At 38.6% G+C, this 19049-nt stretch overlaps 1 protein-coding gene across 13 annotated transcripts in view; it reads right to left on the bottom strand.

Annotated features, from left to right (window-relative positions):
* The window catches only part of CDC42BPA (CDC42 binding protein kinase alpha), a 186279-nt gene that overhangs the window by 118696 nt on the left and 48534 nt on the right, over positions 1 to 19049 (bottom strand). For all 13 annotated transcript variants that reach the window (XM_050316010.1, XM_050316009.1, XM_050316008.1 and 10 more), the window contains 2 exons: positions 6338 to 6429; positions 23 to 106 (listed from right to left, as the gene is read on the bottom strand). In XM_050316010.1, the coding sequence (XP_050171967.1) occupies positions 23 to 106; positions 6338 to 6429 (176 nt within the window). The remainder of the gene's footprint in view (positions 1 to 22; positions 107 to 6337; positions 6430 to 19049) is intronic.

A 19049-nucleotide genomic window follows, 5' to 3' on the forward strand; every position in this document is an offset into this window, starting at 1 on the left:
GAAAACATTACTGTAATCTTACTTCAGCTCTCTTCAGCATCTCCCACTTATTAAGTATCTTCATGGCAAAAACTTTATCTGCATTCTTCAGTTTTACTACTGCAACCTGGAAAAGGGAAAGGAAAGATAAATAAGTTACAACATGAAAACACATTTTGTTTTCATTTTTATGTAACCTTTCAGTTTTGGAGGTTTCATCCGGAGTGTTCCAGACATGTTTTTACTATCCACACAGTACCACATCATTGCCACCAAGAAAGAAATATCACAACAATACAGGAAAGTTCCAAGCTTATTGTAAGTTTTCATTATGTATCAGAGTCTCACTATGTATCATTTTTCTAGGTGACTGTCAATGAACAAATGGTATTTCTGACCATCACAACTCTTGCTCTATCACACTCTCGCTCTATCACACTCTCATGAAGCTCTCTCTGGCACTATGCTTTATGTCCCTGGACTTCAGTCTACACACTAATTTAAATTATAGAGGAGTCAAGAAAACAGCGTAGCAGATTGTATATCAAAATAAACATCGTATTTTGGGTTTTAAACAAAATCAGACTGTAGATTTGCCATAAAACAACTTCCACTCTCATTTCAAATAACACACTAGATTTTCTTCAAAGGTATTATAACTTCACATTTTTCCACCTGAAGTTCAGTGAGCTCTGTTTCAACGTCTGTTTCAGTAGCAGGGAAACAGTGAAATCCACAATTTCTAGAGAAGTAAAAATCAAGGAACACAAGCCTGTCCACCTGCCCCTCCTCCCCCCATAGCTTCTGTAACATTAGAATACCATAGGCCTCTGTAATAATAAATTAACAAAGTTCACTGACACAGTCCTTTTCTGAGAATATTAGTTTTGTTTGGCTATAACATAAGCTAACATAGAATATTTTTAGGAAAGGGGGAAGGAAGAAGTTTACACAAACATGTTTACACAGTTCAGGCTTCCGTGGGTATGGAAAGCTCAGTGCCTTAACCAAAATGGGTATGCATCTGCCACAAACTCAGAGCTGCTAATCAAAACTAGACCAGACCACTGCACTATCACCCCAACTACACAAAAGTTCAACTGTCAATACATTTTAACAACCATTCTCCAACTGTTCTGTTCTGCCTCTTCCCTTTCAAATACGTCTTAATGCTTATACAGGTAAAAGTTTATTTCTGTGTGCATCTGGTTACAAACCAACATGATGTCACACAGATTACCATCATCTTCATCCTGCAGGCCAGTGACAAAAAAATACAAAGGTTGAATTCTACATTCCTTTCACCTCTCTCACAATCAGTAAACCAGCTATGTGTGAAGACAGTGATAACAGAAAAGAAAATACAGGATCAGACAGTTTGAAGAAAGTGTCATGCAAACCTCTTTCAACCATCTTCAGATGTGTCATCAGCTGCAACAGCTTCACGAATGTGGCAAAAGCGCAGGCTGAAGGACTGCACTGCTCTGATGTCTAAGCCAAGCATATCTCAAAGCGTACCTCCTGCCTAGCTATAGGCTCACAGCCGAAGCAGCTGTCACCTCCCATATGTGCCACAACGCACTGTCAACCCTGCTCTTGACACTGCTGCCTCCTGGGGTTACAAGGGGTGGGAATGGGATGGGGGGGGAGGAGGAGATAGGTAATAAAAAAGGAGATAGGATAGAAAGGTACCACATTTACTTGTTTAAACTAGTCTGTGGACTGAAATTCTTAAAGGTTACTTCATGCATGAGGTTCAAGTTCAGACTTGGGATCCCTCAAGGAACTTTCAGTTTTGAAACACAGAAATAGATTATTACTTTAGCCTATAATACAATAATTTTAATCCATAAAGAGTGCATGCTCTGTTGTGCATGGTACCCCAAGTCTAGGCATCCCAATTTTCTTTAGGAGGGAAGATATGAATCCTCTGCAGTGATATATAAGCCACAGTGCAGATTTGATCCTCATTCTCCTTTTGCTTTACCATCTAAAACTAGTTGGAAACCTGATAAGCCATTATCTGTATCAATTTCTAATGCAAATGGTAGAAGGAGAAAGCTTTTAATGTTGCAACTAGTCAGCATTCAAACTGTATCATACGTAACTTGGATGAGTTCTGCCCTGAAGACCTGTAAGGGTTTGGGGACTGATGCAGTGAAAAATTAAAAGGTTGCTCCCAGAGCTGCCTAGCTGCTGCTGTCCAGCATGAAAAATAAGTTTTTCCCCACCGTTAAGCATGGTAGGAGAGGCAGCCAGAGGCATAACACAATACATGTATTTCAAGATCACCTTCAGGATTTCATTTCTTGCCTGCAGAATGCCCAATTCTGCAAAGGCTGTTACTCTGCTAAGGACTTAGCTATTGAAAGACATACACTAACTGCACTGCTGCCTAAATTTGCAGTCTCCTATTCAGCATTCACGTGGACACAACTGTAAGAGCTACGGCACTGCCTTTGGTGAACAGCTGGAGCACAGGCCTTCTGTGGCATGATCAAGGGCTCGGTACCTTCTGTGAATGTGTAATTGCATTGAAGAGTGACTAAAGAACAGAAATAGACTTGTGTTTACCAGCTGTGTTTACAAGCAGTCAGAAGCTGTCTTTTAGTCTGTCAAAGCCATTAATGTTATTCCATATCAATAATCAACAGACGCACAAAAGAGACACAGACATCATCATCTTTCTGCAATCACAGCATCTTTTGGGGGGTGTCTCAGTGCTTTATGACAGTAAATTCTAAAACGTTTATTGCAAGGCTATGAAAGAAAAACCTGACACTTCAGCAATGAGTTGTCTGATTCAGTTTCTAATTGTAACAAAAAATTCTGAATCACGATTACAAACCCAGGCCACGTTTACATATACACAGAGGTATCTACTACCTACACAAAGGCACAAATACTCAGAGAGTGCTGTTTTGATCTTTTCCCTTCCCCACTGAAGCTGTCAAGATAGAAGAAAGCGTAATTCCTGTCTAGTTATCCTGAAGTGTCTTGCTACTGGAACTTCTTAAAATTAGACTTTTAAAAGCTGAGGTTTATTTAAATTTATATTTTCCTGTGAGCAGCCCAGGAAAAAAATGATTGGTATGTGCTGATGTAAATATCTTGGTTTAGTCAGATATGTCGGTTTGGTTTGCTTTTTTTTCAATTCTTCCAACAGTTTTCCATATTTCCCACAAACAGCAGTATAGTTTGGCATGCTGTCAGACACCTTCTGCCCCAAGCTTGGCTACTTGTCTCTATGGTACACTTTTCCTTTGCTTAAAAATCAATAGCCTTATACAGAAAAAAAGCTAAAACACAAGCAATTAAAATGGAAATTTAAAAAAAAAAAGAAAAAAAGGAAAAATAAAAAAAAAGAAAGTAAAAAAAAGATTCAGCATTGGTTTTCTTGCCCAGCAAGAGCAGGCAGACCTCCAGAAATAAGAAGAGGGAATGTTACTGTTCATAATTATATGACAAAATCTAGGAGTAACTGACTAGTTCTCAAGTTACAAAATTCATCATCTTCAAAATATCAACAACATAAACACGTAATATGTGCATAAGCATGCACTGAACTTTCTTTTTAAGCAATAATAGAATCAACTGAAAATTTTGGTATTAGCCAGAACCTTCATTAAGCTGCACTTTTATACTGCTGACGGACAACACCAAGAGCTGTTGCCCAGTTGCTTCACCTTTCCTAGCATTGTGCTTCCAACTCCCAAGTTTAAAGTCTTCTTGTTTAGAACTGTTTGTTAAGTTTTTCAGACTACACTGCTCAAAGCCAGTACAATGAAACACTTGAAGCCCACATTATTAATTTTATCAGGATAATCCTGCTCCTACCCCAAGCAAAACATCTGTGCTTTCTAAAGACAGCACTATGGCATAAAACTGTAAATAAGTAAATGCATGCATGCAGAAGGATGTATGTCAATAATTTGACAAAAAGGAAACATTCTCAGTCTGGCAGAAAACAGGGTAAGGGGAAAAACAAAACTAGGAACTCTTACAGTTACAAGCAGTAACTAGTTTAAACTACTTTTTGTCTACATTAAACTTGTAAAAACAAAAAGGGAAATATTTCTTGACTATGCAAATTGAAGAAATTGAGTAGTGTAAAATCAAAATAAGAACAAGTCTGAGACTGTGCCAAAGAAAACGTGCACTAACTTTGTAGTCTAGAGAATTTCAGAATTATGTTGATTCAGGAGACAAAAATTACCCCTCCCTGTAACCTAGAGAAACCTTGGTCTCATTTATAGTTTGCTGGAAAGAAAATACATTCCTTCAGATTTCTTAATCTGCCTCAGTAAATAAAAGTATTTTGCAATTTAATATTAATATAGTTTCTGGTGGTTTAAGTAGCAGTAAAATTTAGTGGTCCTTTTTCAACATTGCTCAGATATTTACTGGTTATTTTAAAAGAAAATTAGCAATTTCATACAGAACTTCTGTCTTCTTACACAAATGTCTGGGTAAGACTTGAAATCTGTCCTAAGCTAGAAAGGAAATTTACCATATATCCTTCCAAATACTTATTAAGTCCTACTTTAGGAACATAAAAAACCAAACATCTTCACTGGAAAAACTTCAGTTTTTCCCTTACTGAAGATTTTGACACATGCTATCCTCCTCAGATAAGGAATTATAAAGAAACACTGTTCCTAGAAGAGGAGAACTAACCAATTACACAGACTGTCCCCAGAAGAGGATGGGGAAAGTTACATTCTCACTATTCATGGGATGATTCACCACAAAGAACTTCCTGAGAAAGAACTACGGTTTCTTTGTGGTTTAGTGGCTGTGGTGTTTGATGCTGATTTAGCAGACAAAAATTACTTTTCTTATAAACAGAATATAAGGCAGGTTTCATGTATGATCATTCTGACAACGAAGCACCAATATCAGCAATTTTTCCTATATTTAACACAATTTGTACATGCTGCAGCTCTTGTGGTAGCACTGACAAAGGCTGATCTTTTAAGCAAAAGTGTTTACATCAAAATGGAGATTGCAACATTCTTTGTGGCAGAGGTTTAGAATAAAGACAAATTATCCATGAGTAACTTCAGCCTTCAGTCTCCTTTATAAAGAAGCTTTACTCCAGATGGAGCAAAACCAAGAGTGCTAAAGTAGCTAAATAAATACAACTCTTTTTTTGTTATTTTTACAGCTGCCCAATGATTATATTTGCTCGTAGGCATCAGAGTATGTAGTGACACACACAACAGTACAAATTACTGTTCCTTACATACTACCTGTAGGACTCTACTCTTCCGTAATTACAAACTAGTAAAGACTGATTTACACACATGATGCAAACATGTAAGTGAACCTGAAACCAACTCTGTCACGTGCCAGAGCCTCCAGAGATTCTCTCCTACCAAAGAGAACTTCTATTTCCACAGGCAATGAAGACATTGATCAGAAAATCATCTTCTTAGTCTTTGGGTTTCAGTTTGCATGTATTTTTGGCAGTATGGAGTACCTTCTGCAGAAGCTTTACAGACTACCCACATCTGCAGTATATTTGGCTACGAAAAACTCAGGGAACTGCTGTACACTAAATTGTTCTTCCTACAAGCACAGTGTCCTGCATGAAAAACAAAGCTCATGCACCCAAAACAATTAAGAAAAAGGGACAGAAAGCTAACATTTATTTACTAAAGTTTCCTCAACCTAGTGATCAACAGCCTTATCTGACAACTTCAAATAAGAGGTGGCTTAATCAGAAGCAGCAAAAAATTGTATAGTTTGATAGCGGTAGGTGACTACTGAAAAAGAAACTAAAATCTGCTAAATTCTTCAAAAGAAATGCAGGAAAATATTCAAGCATTCATTAAGAATAGGAAACTGAATGACAGGAAAACAGAGATTTCTCTATGTTCCTAAAATGTCAGTATCAGTAACCGGTTATTTAAGCTGCTGAAAACTATTAGTGCTGTAATATATTACATATAATATATAGCATTATATATATATTATAATAGTACTTTAAAGTAGTATTTAGTTATTAGAAAGATTAGGAATTTTTAGATCTTTATACCATCAGTAACTCACTGGCCTCAACCTACTGACTGGAAAGAATTACAATCAAGGAAATGATTTATCATCAGACAGTCAAAACATGGTCTTTTGATCCACGTGAACTTGCCTTCTCTCAAAATTTACAAGACTTTAAAGAGCTGTCAAAGAATGTATAAATCAAAATGTCCTTGCATCAAACATTAGGTGGGCCTACAATATCCAGTATGGTTAAATAATGTAAAAACCTGTACATTAGTCTATTACTATTATCTGTCTTCTCCTCAGTGCTGCTGATTTGAGTGCTACTCAAACCTTTCCACCTCCTTCACACACATACCTCCCCAAAGGCTCCTCGACCAATCACCTTCAGGATCTCAAAATCTTCTTTATGTAGTCGCATCTGTTTCACTTTAGATGTAAAAGGTTTGGCTGAAATAAAGGAAAAAAATCAATCATTAAGAAAAAGCCAATAACAACCCCCATAAAATCAAAAAACAAGGTAACAGGAACATAAAATAGATGGAATCAAAGCCCTGAAAACAATGGACTTTTTGCTTATATCTATATTCCCTACTGTAATATAATTAAGTCTAAAGCTAGAAATAAAGTTAGAAATAAAAAGTCAAAACTGCTGTGAGAAAAAGTCTATGAAGTAAGCTTGCTTGTGCCTTTTGTTTTAATTAAAAACAACCAAAACAAAACAAAACAACAACCCAGAGAATCAAGCTGACTATATTTTTCCATAGACTTTGAGTTTGCAGACGTCCACTGCATCTCTGCTGTGTAACTCTGGTTGCAAGAGCAAAGTAACAAGACAATAAGTTCACTTTGGACAGTATTAATTTGTTTGTCAATCAGCAAAACAATAGTGTATTCAATGAAAAATTAAAATGCTGATGAATGGTAACTGGAAGGGCAATATTGGCCTAGATGATGTATCATGCAGTATTTTTGGAGACTAATTCTCCAAGATTGGGGACACTTAATAGTCAATTCTTGGCTTCTGGAAGCAAGAAAAGTTGTGCTGGAGACATTAACACATTGAGTGGAAAAACTGAATTTGTTAATAGGTTTCATTTCCGTCTTATTTTCCCCCTTTTATAGTATCTTTCAAAGCAGTAAGCCCAACAACTTCGTATTCTAGACAAGCAACCCCTATGTTTTTGCAGTAAAACAGTATCAGGACTGTTCCCCTCCTTCAGCCCCATTTAGCACTACAAGTAACCAGTCCTGCTTCATTAATACATGCTCTCTGCCTGCATGCAGAACATCCAAGTTACTGATAACTCCACCTCAAAACCTACATAACACAATCTCGGGGGGGGGGTGGGGAAGAGTTCTTTTTAGAATTGTTTAAAGATCACGGATACAGATAATCTATCATTCAATTTAGAATTCTGATATTAACATTCACCCGTTCAAGGCACTACAGCATCCATGTCCAAAAGCCTACTGCCTACTATTCAGCAAAGCAATTTTATAAACTGAGTCAAGACACAAGCTACCTGTAGTTTTAACACCTAAAAATCAAAAAAACCCTTTCTTTACTCTAGTACTTAAAGTAACATTGTAAATAATATTTGAAAAACATCTCCACAAAAATGTAGGGTCTTATATTTGTCCTATTAAGCAATCCAGAACACCTCTATAACATTAGTAGTACAATGGATGAAACCCTTCAAAAATCTCAGATGTTCCAAAGTCTGAACTTAGTCTATTTTCCTAAAATTTCTCAGATGCCAGGAATCAATTCTCCACCAGGAGTTACATCTGTTAAAACTACAGAAACATCCAGGGTTTAGGTTCAAATAGTAAAGATATAGCCATACAACACTGAAATTTTCACTGTAATGATACTTTACCTTTATAAACAACTCTATTCAAAATATTTATTTATACAATTAAAATACAGGTTTAATACTGCATTTTAAACACTTTCAAAATGTAATTTAAACAGAAGTATATTACTCAAGTTCACAGAGATTCACCAAACTTTCAGTTATTCTTTTATCCCTTAAAAGGAAGGTCTTGCAATAGAAAAAGCAAGTGATAAGAAAATGTACTGCCTTACTTGGACAGCCCCAGCTGTAGTGTACTAAGTGACTGAGTACAAATATTAATACTACTGACAAATACTACTGAACAAATTAAAACAAGCCATTAGAGCCTCTTAACTTGAAAAACAACTGATTGAAAACAAACATGCAGTTCTCAACTTCAACATTTTTTGACCATTATAGGTCTGGCTAGAGTACAAGGCAAAATATCTTGCTAACAAGCAACAGCATAGCTGTTTAAACCACAAAGCTCTTCCTCACTTTATATTCCAAGGAAAGGCCTGTCATTCTTTAATTATTACATTCTGAAATCTTCCAAGGTTCCCATAGGGACACTGGAAAAATAAACATCACTATAACTACTTCAATAAAATAAAGCCGACAAAAATAGGTTTGGAGTAGGTTTAATGATTTGCAGTCTCAGCGTTAGTTAAAAAGTTTGCAAGCGCTCCTCTAATTTTTTTATCACCTCTAGCAGAAGAGATGTCAGTGTATAGCCAAGCAGTTTTATGAACAAAGATACATCCCTTGGGAACAAAAAAAAGGAAAGAGGAAAAAAAAAAAAGGAAGAAGAATTGCCCGAGGAATGTGCCCCAAATAGCTTGTTCCAAAAAAGGTCAATTTGCTTTATCATCAATGTTGTTTGTCCGCTGTGCAAACATCTGCTGTTCTTGTGGCAACAGCAATGCTAAGCTACAGAAAACTTGGCCTGGTCTGGGTCTTGGAGGGCCTGTCTTCAGACAGCCTTGTCATACATCCAGCCCTCCAGACTATGAGGTGAACAGGCAGACCTTTTGCAACTGGTCTGGCAACGTCGCCCAGGCCGTTACAAAGGGAGCAAAGTGTCAGGCCAGGGAATGGTCTTCAAAACGCAACGTGCTCCGAGGGGTCCCTGAAAAGCAGCTCTGCTAAAACAAACAGGTACACAGCCCTCCCTTGCTCACACCCCCATCCCCTTAAGAGAATCAGTATGAAGTTAACAGAACACAACATCCTCTTTCTCAGCAGGATCTGCAGTTTCATTGATCATAGATACCAGAGTGACACACTGTCTTAGCTGTTTTTTGAGAGCAAAAGGTAGTACTGAGCATCTATTTCTTTTGGTACTTCAATCAACCTACGGAAATACACGGTGGCATAGCTGATTTTTTCCTACACACACATTCCTTTTCAAGGTTGCTAGCCATGTGTGATACAGATTAGGGTCCAGCAGCTTGTTGTGCCAAAGAGAACTCATCCTCCTCCAAATGAGGAGTAAGTGTGGGCAGCACGTCCCTTGGTTCCTCCTGGAATTTCAACTCAGCAGGAATTGAAGTTCATTATATAAAACTTTCAAATTTGGCAATTCTCTATGACCACAGCGTTTATGGAGGAGGCTACTCCAAAAAATATTCCATGTTGTTATCAATCTCCTTGGAGGAGATGGATAGATAAGACTTGACCTATGAAGACTGTTGTGTGAAAACACTTGGCCACTCCACCTGGCCAATAATTCTGATCTCACCCTGCCTGGGAAAACTGCGCCACCACCCTCTTGGCAAGATTCCTTTCACTTATTAAACCAATTACACTCAGCAAGAAAAACCAATCTCCCAATTTACCCTCGGGGAACCAATGTATTGATACAGTAAGATAAGCTGCATTTTCAAACAAGGTGAACCTGTCATGACTATTTCTTCAATGTACGTAAGTCTCCATGGGTCTTTCTCCACACTTTAGGTTCTAGCCATTCATTACACTTATGCTTATAACACACTCAATAAAATTCAGTAATAGGAGAATATTACAAGTGTTAGAAATTTAGATTTTTTTCCAGTTAAAATTTAACCAGAACTCCATTAGAAGTAACATGCTAAACACAGAGAAAAACAGTCAGGAAGATTCTATCTGCCAAGCCAGGCATGCAGAGGAACATATGTTCTATCCCCTGGCCCAGAAAAGGGAAGATTTTATTACAATTACAACAACCATCCCGCAGAAGAGAGGCAAAACAATGGGTTCTGCAGTAGTGACACTGAGCTTTAGCAGTCTGTTTATCGTATTTATATGGGAGGGAAGCAGTTCCTAGCTTAACTTACAGAACATTTAATTTAATTTAAACATAGAGGTTAATTTTCAAACTCTCAGAGATAAAAGTCCACCTCCAGAAGAGCTGACACAAGGACTACAGGAACATGGTTTATAGCCCAATATTGTTTAATATCATGATTACACCAAACAACATCAAAATAACAAAACAGCACTATTGGATGCTTTACTTGCAAAGTTAGTTTCATACTCCTGCCTTTCTCTCCATCCAGCTCCAAGTTTCTGTCTGCAGAGCTTGGGCAGGTCAAGCCCTGGAATTCAGCTTTTTCAAGGCTAACCTGCTGGCAGATGAGAAGAGCTCGTGATGCAATCCTTCCTCTTCCTCCCTCACCTGCTAGTGACCCTTTCCCTCTCCAGCACAGAGCTGCTGTAGGCATGTGCTGAAAAGAACCCAAGTGAGATGAAGGTCATGTTGACTGTTAAAGAAAAGTGCTGCAGACTTGGAGCAGCAATTGGAATGGATCCCCACAACTTCTTTAAATAGAAAACAGGACAATGTTTAGGAATTCCTCTTGGTGTCTCACTGATGCAATAGTTGCTTTTGGATAAACAGGATAGCTAAGTCTGCTAGATGGAAGACACTGTATTGCTGACTGCCAGGTTGTAGTAAGATACTCATATCTTACTTCCCAAAGGAATTACAAAACATGCTTCCTTAGTGATCCAGGTATCCCACAGCAAACCCAGCATTCTGCCCACTGCACTGTTCAATGTAAAATGCCACATCAAGCTAAAGGTATAGAAAGAAATTAAAAGCTGTATCCATGAGAATTGTCAACAGCAATGGCGAAAGTTCATTATCACAGAATCACAGGATATGCTGTGCTGGAAGGGACCCATCAGGATCAGAGTCCAACACTCAGCCCTCCACAGGACCATTCACAAGAGTCACACCATGTGCCCAAGAGTATCGTCCAAACACTTCTTGGTCTCTGTCAAGTTTGGTGCTGTGACCACTTCCCTGGGGAGCCTGTTCCAGTGCCCAACCACCCTCTGGGTGAAGAGCCCTGACACAACTTCAGGTCACTCCCTCGGGTTCTGTCACTGGTCACCACAGAGAAGAGGTCAGTGCCTACCCCTGAAGGAAACAGACTGGAAAAGAAAACCACCACCACAGGAAACTAGTTGCTTGCCATTTCAAGACAATGCCCCCTTTCCTTCACTAGCTAAAAATAATTATTAAAATACATACAGAGCTTTCCCATACAAAGGAGAAAAAACACATAACCTCAAAGATGTCACTTAACTGAATACCAGAGGCTCTCTAATTCTTCCTAGTGGTGTCCTTGGGGGGGGAGGGAGGGGAAGAAGGAAAAAACTCCCAACAATAAACAAATGAACAAACAAAAAACCCCACACCCCCCCTCCCAAAAACCCCCAAACTAAATGACCACAAACCGAAAGCAAAATAATGCACTGACAGCTCTGTTTTTAAAAGCATTCTGCAGTTTTGAAATTTCTGCTAAATTCTTGAAAGGAACTTAGCAAGTGTTTCTATTTTACAGGCTCAGTCCAAACCCAAAGTATTTATTTTCCACTGGCTTCTATCAGCTGTGACTATGAAATGTGTAAAGAGCATTTTTGAGTTAAGACAGACCATAACTGAAGGTTTCAGAAAAACTCCGGGAAGGACGTGTGAAAGAAAACTACTCCCAGAATAAACAGTACTTCTTAGAACAAAGCGGAAATAATTGACAATCAGCAAGGCAGAGCTGCTTAAAGCCTTATCTGAGAAGAGATGGAAAAGAAATCTCTCCACCCACTTAAGGTTGGCAGAACAGCCTAAGAAAGCTTTGTTGCAGTTTCTGCCAACTCTCTGGAGGAAATCGGGGTGAAACACTGTAGTCAACAGCAATAGCAGCTGAACCACAGAACATTTGTTAAGGCAATGTAAAAAATAAAGGTCACAAATACCCTTCTCAGTTTTAACAGTTAAGATTCATTTTTCACTCCCTCAGAACATTTTTAACGTGTTTTTCCTGATGAACATTGAAGTGCCAATATATGTAAGTACAACTTAAGAATCTGGCATTTTCCAAGAATGAGAAGCATGTCCACAGATTCCTGTATTACAGTATAGAGCAGACACGATATTTTGGATCCTAATGTGTTCGCATCTAGGTCAAGTAGAGACCATCCAGATAACTTTGGCTACAGCTACCACAAAATATTCTGCAACAGGAACTTCAACATCAGAGAGAAAAATAAAATATCTTTCCCAAGTAATCAAGAGTAGTTCTGGTTTTCTATTTCCCAGACTCAGATGAAAAATAATCCCTTAGTTCCTGAAACACCCACTGCAGATCTGGACAGTGCTTCCATACCACATCAAGATGTGACCATTATTGTTGCATATTACCATTCTTTACTGTCCCAAGAATTTCAGTAAAGCATCCTATGTTTAAATATCATTATACTAGCCAGCAAAGTGAAATACTGAATTTTAATTCATGCTGCTGTGGATTGGAATTCTGAAGCAAGACTTAACTGACTGTGCTACAAGACTCCTCTTCCACCTAGTGAAGAGGGTAGAAATGCTCTGGGAGAAAATCAAGAGCAGACAGGAAATAAGTTTTGTGATATTTAAAAACCCTGAAAGGCTAACAAAGGAGAAGGAGAAAGGTGGTCTTAGGCTTATAAAGCAGAACACTGCCTAGACTCCATCGCTTATGCAGTCACAGAACTGGAAACAAGTCAATTAAAATCACACTTCCGACAATCAAGCTTGAACTTCGCATTCCTCAGTATTTGACATGTAACTCAATATGCTGGTATTTGACTGCCAAAAAATGCTGGACATTTAAGCTGTAAATAAAATCAATCATACCTGTGCTTAGAATTACTAAATGTTCTGAAAAGTCAAAACAAATCAGGTATCAAAAATGAATACTTCAAGTAAACTTCTCAATTCCTCAAAGTATTACTCTTTATTATGTAAAGCAGAGATAACACCTTCTAATCTGACCAGGCTCTTAAAAAGAGCTCTTTGGGGAACATTGTGTGTTGATGAATATCAACAAAAAAAAAAACCCTGAATATTGTGTAATAAACAGAGTGCGCAACCACATTTCAATGATAGAGGGAAAAAAAGAGAAAGGAAAAAAGAATGACTTGTGTGTCTAGCAACAGCACTCCACTGTAAAGACCAACTATTTCTTGTGACCACAGCAGAGGCCTGAAATATGTACTCTCTGAAATACTTGTGGAGGCATCATTAATTCCATCGTTTCATTTGTTCCACATTTACGGGTTTGCATCCCTAATTAAAGGATTGTTCAATATATATTCTATTTATAATTCAAATAATCCTCTCAATAAAAAAAAAAGAAATTAATCCTCTCTAGAAATTCTGCTGCATGCAGTAACATAGAAGTGTTTAACCAGAAAAAAGTTAGGAACTTTGGTCCACAGAACACGGGCATCCAGTACATGACCTTCACTCACTGAAGGACCAGTGCTGCAGGCTGTCACTCTCTTCATGGACCAGCACTAACACATGCATGGCCCTGTCTCAGCTTCCCAGGTATTTCACAGCACTGTAGGAGTGTCTATTTCTGAAGCTACAGAAAGAAGGATTCTAAGGGATACTCAGACACCAGTATAATATTGCAGTCTGCCTTACACTGCCTTCTCTGGCCTCTCACAAATACATGATCCAGTTTCACCTCTTGTCTGCTGTGACTCCTCATCCCAATGCTCTCCTTCTCAACTACTCAGTCCTAACCTCTCCCACAACACTCATGATCCAGTATCACTCTGTCCTGTCCCCACACTGTTTTGCCACTTTATAGGACAGTTTCTGCCCACAGTGTCCTCTACTTTCTCCACAGCTGTGCCAATGTAGTGGGTTTCTGTGGCTGGATTTTTGGGGCAGGGAAGGGGGGTGTCTACAGGGGTGGTTTCTGTTAGAAGCTGCTAGAAGCTTTCCCTGTCCCATGGAGCCAGTGCCAGCCAGCTCCAGGATGGGCTTCCTGCTGCTGGACAAGGCCAAGCCAAGCAGGAGTGATAGTAATGCCTCTGTGATAACATATTTAAGAACAGAAAGGTATCGTGCAGAAAAAGATCCAGACAGGGAAGAGTGGAGTGAGAACATGGGAACAACAAAGTAGACACCATGGTAAGTGCAGAAGGAGGGGCAGGAGGTGCTCCAGGCACTGGAGCTGAGGCCCTGCAGACCATGGTGGAGGACCATCAGGGTGCAGAGACCCCCTTGCAGCCCATGGAGGAGTCCATGCTGGAGCAGGTGGATGCAGGAAGGAGGCTGTGACCCTGTGGTAGGCCCAAGATGGAGCAGGGTCCTAACGGTGACCTGCAGCCCATGGAGAGGGAAGCCCCTGCTGGAGCTGGTTTTTCTTGGTTAGGACTCGTGGTCCCTGTGGGGGACCCATGCCAGTACAGCTCATACGTGAAGGACTGTACCCCATGGAGGAGTGACCCACAGGACAGCAGTTTGGGAAGAACTGTTGCCTAAAGGGATGGGTTCATGCCAGAGAGGTCCACAAAGGACTGTCTCTCTCCCGTGGGAAGGACTCCTCTCTCTGAGCAGCAGCAGAAACAACAACTGACCGTAACCCCCATTCCCTGTCCCCCTGCACCGCTAGGGGGGAGAAGGGAGAGCATGTAAGGAGGGGTGGGGGGAAGGTGTTTTTAAGATTGTTTTATTTCTCACTCTTTGGTTCTTATCCTGTTCGTAATAAATTTAAGGACTATCCCCACTTTGAGTCTGTTTTGCCCGTGAAGGTAATTAGTAAGTGACCTCTCCTTGCTCCTAATTCATGAATCCTTAGGTGGTTTTTCGCTCTCCTCTGTCCAGTTACAGAGGGAGACTGAGAAAGTGAGTGGTACCTGGCATCCAGCCAGGGTCAACCCACTATAACCTCACATCTGCTTTTTGAATCAGCCTGCTCATGCCCATTTCTCCACCTCCAGGCCCCCATCCCACTGCCCTGCCGGTCACAGAAGCCACCATGAGCAGAGTTCTGTTAATTCTCTGAATTCTTACTTGTCCTTTCAAACTCTGGTCTACCCAGCTGGAGTCTCTCCTAAAGTCCTAGTTTCCATGATGGTGCCCTGCCACAATACTTTCTCAACTTCCTTGACACATTTTCTCTCTCTCCTTTTACAACCACTCCTCTTGAGCGCCTTCACTTTTCATTAAATTGTGACTAACAAGCAAGGACTTGAGCTACATCATCCTGTCTTCCTTTTACTTCAGAATTTTCATTAAAGGAAATACATACAAAGCAAATATATTGAGGTCAGACATCTGACTTTCTGCTGATACCGAGAGTTTCATTACGTTCTTATATGAGGAAGTAACATTATTAATTTTCAGTTTGGAGGAGAAAAAAAAGCTATAAAAGCTCTGTAAAACTGAAAGCACTTTTAATCTCTTGTAATTAGCTAAAGGATATGTTCTAATCCTTGTGAGAAGGGGGTGATCAGACTCCACAAACTCTCCTCCAAAATGACTCATTTGTGTAGCCATGTATTCCTAGCATACATTTACACTTGGTACTTGCCAAAATGCACACCTGTCAAGTCTCACACAGCACACAAATAGTTTGAGTCCTGTCTCTCCCTCCCCCATTATGGTGCTTTTACTCCCAAATTGTCTGCACATCCCTGCAGACACTTCCCACCAAGCTGCAAGGGCCTCACAGAAGGCCAGTACTGCACCAAGCTCAAATAGCAGGCAAATTCTTCTTCAGGTTGTCACAGGCTGGTGCCCACTGTATGAACATGAACTTGTAACAATATACCTTTATACAAAAATGGCATAAACCTGCTCACAAGCACCTCATATCCTCTGGGTTTCAGTGACACTTGTTTATATCTGCATTGCAACAGAGCTCAAAAGCCCCAAGCAGAGCTTGAGACCTTGTACAAACACATACAATTACACTCTTAATTCTGCCCTTATGGACAACATTTGAAATGAAAGATGTTACATGAAGCCCTGCCTTCATGACATTAAATCGAAGTTCAAACATTAAAATAAAGTTGAAAATTCAGAAAAGCAAGAATAACTTTGATATAACCTAAGTCAAATGGAAATATTAAAAACTGTAGTGAGTAGGAACTTAGCGTCATGTAAAGGAATTTTGCCTAGGTTAAAATAATATATGTCTCCATGACTTTTTATTCAAATTTCAAGTTCCCAATCACAAAAGAAAAAGAAACACCCTTCCCATGTCCACAGAAATTTTTCCAGTTCCACAGCTTAAGCTCCCACTCCACACATACCTCTCATCATTTTAATGCCACCACCCTATATTATTTCTACTGTAAGAACTGCAAGCTACTCATTTGCTTGCTCCTTGTATTCATAATTGCCTGGGTTCATAATTGTTTGGTTCTTTTGCACTGAAACAATGACAAAAAGACTGTAATTCTAAAGAAAAGTTACACTGTCATGTTTTGAGACCTTTTCGTAGTTTTGCGAGACTTCAGGGAATTACGACTTCAACAGTAGCCCTTTATCAAACCAAGCGTACCCTTTAAAGGTCTGCAAAAATCCTAGAACTTCAGTACTCGTTCAGAGTTACCTTAAAACTAACGCAACTGAAATTAAAAAATAATTAAGCATTTGAAAATTCAGTACCATTAGAATGTAAATTGCCTATAATAAACTTGATTTGGCCCATTTGAGAATAAAGGCCATATCATAACTCTTAAGTGCCTAACTGTGCACCAGATCCAGCACTCTATTTCTCAACTATAATCATCTTCGCTTTCTTCCTGATTAAGTGATCACTGTAAAATAATGCTGATTAAGATACTTTTATTCTGACCGCGGTTCACCTCATGGCAATTTTTATAATTTTATTGCAAAAAAGATCAACGATCCCCATTAATATAAGTCAAACTGCGAGCAGAATCTGCATTTCGAAGGTGAAAAATATATTTCCCAGCACCATAACCACCCTAGAGCAAACATTTTCTGGAAGTAGTAAGTTCCTACATAAACCACCTACATCTGTGAGCACACACGCACATGTGCTGGAGATTCTTGCACCACAGCCGTTTTTGCTTTGATCCACACCTCCTTTGTATCACCAAGGATGCAGTAAAGAGTAATTCTAGAACCCAACGCACTGATGGATCTAGCTATTTATGAAACCAAAGAAAAACTTTAACCTTATTTTTCTACTCACTTTCTTGGTCCTGTTTTTAGGCACCCTTACGCCTATATTACCTAAGCATAGAATGTTTTCAAACCACCCTTTAAGGGCATATTGCTTCAGATGGAGCCTTCAGAGTTCCTAATGAATCAAGTGAAGGGATTCCCTAATGGTACATCTGAACTGACTTTCATCACTTATTTCAGTATCCCCATGAATGACAAGACAGACGTAAGAGACACCTCAAAACCATTTACTCTTACATGCATGTATTTGCAAGTGAGCCTAAATTAAGAGTAATCTCTGAATCTTACCCCCTATAGTAATGCAAAGTTGTATTGCTCTATGCCTGTTATGATTTATACAGAGATTAAAGCATTTGCTTATTACTAAATTGACAAAAGGCAATTTTTCTATGACAATAGAGTAATTTTGTAACAGGACTCAATTATTTATTGTGTCCTGTTATAAAATTACTGTATTGTTGTATAAAATGTCCTGTAATTATTTATTAGTTTTATTTATCAACTTAAGTTAAAAAGAGAAGGCAGCAGGTTAAATTAACAATCTTTCTGTAAATGAACAACTGCTTCAGTTTAGTGATAGATTAATCACAGAGAACCATTGGGATCAATACAAACTCTTCTTCATCTTCAAATTAAAGACATATTTTCAATGTTTTGTAAAGTTTTTTCCCTAAATGCAGACAGGAGAGGTGGTCTTGTAAGCATCTGATGCACTGGACAAGAAAGTTTCGCAAGTTGTGATCCTAAATACATAAAATATTCACTGAGTTCTGAAAATTCTTTGGATGCTTTTTCCCAAGTTTTATCTCAAAAGTCTTGTTTATTAGAAACTTGAAAAGAAAAGCCATGGCAAGACACAACACACACAAACAAGTTTGAGATAAGTAATGGGATAATAAGGAAGTTGGACACGTTTTCAGAAGGGCATAGAACACAAATTCATTAATTTCTACACAAAAGTAACAGGAAAGAAAGTCATTTAGTTACCTCAATACAGTAACCACACTTCAGAAGAAGGTAGCATACAGAAATTTTAGTATGATTATAATTTTAAAATATTCTCAATCTGGATACTTCATAAAAATACTTAAATGGAAACTGCACTCTAATAAAAATAGATTCCACTTACAGGTAATAAGACATTTTGCAAATATAAATCATAATTAAGTCATAAGCAAAATGAATGCCAGGAATTCATTACTTTCTACTCTGAAATTAGTTTATAGAAGGTTTGTTCTATGAAAAAGGGACTTGCAGGGAGGTGAATTCATAGCTCACTTCTCCCAATGTCATCTTGTTTTGCAGATCACAAAGGAGCAAGTTAAACAGTTCACAGTAAATGCAAGCAAACAAACATCTATTTTTAGTATGGTTAACTTATGTTCCACATTATATGACCATTTTGTTAATTATTTCATCATCTTGCCCTGTTCAGCAAGAATCCTCAGTTCAAACACCTGGTCATGACACCTCTTCTTCCTTTAGACTTGAGAAACATACTGAATTACTGCAAGCTTAACAACAACGTGAAAGATGGTCAAAACTTTCTGAAATCTGAACCCTACAAATTTCGAACACTTATCCATATGGAAACAGTACCAAAATACTATTACTAAAAATGAAATTTAATCATAATGAAGCATCAAATAAATATATGGAAGTATTCATATTTGAAAGTATGGTTTATGAGTGCATCCATCCATACAGTTGACAAACAGAACTTGTTACTCTTAAACCTTTCTTGACAAATGGGT

This window comes from Myiozetetes cayanensis, unplaced genomic scaffold (genome assembly GCF_022539395.1).
Source record: "Myiozetetes cayanensis isolate MyiCay16 unplaced genomic scaffold, myiCay2020 scf2-11, whole genome shotgun sequence".
NCBI lineage: Eukaryota > Metazoa > Chordata > Aves > Passeriformes > Tyrannidae > Myiozetetes > Myiozetetes cayanensis.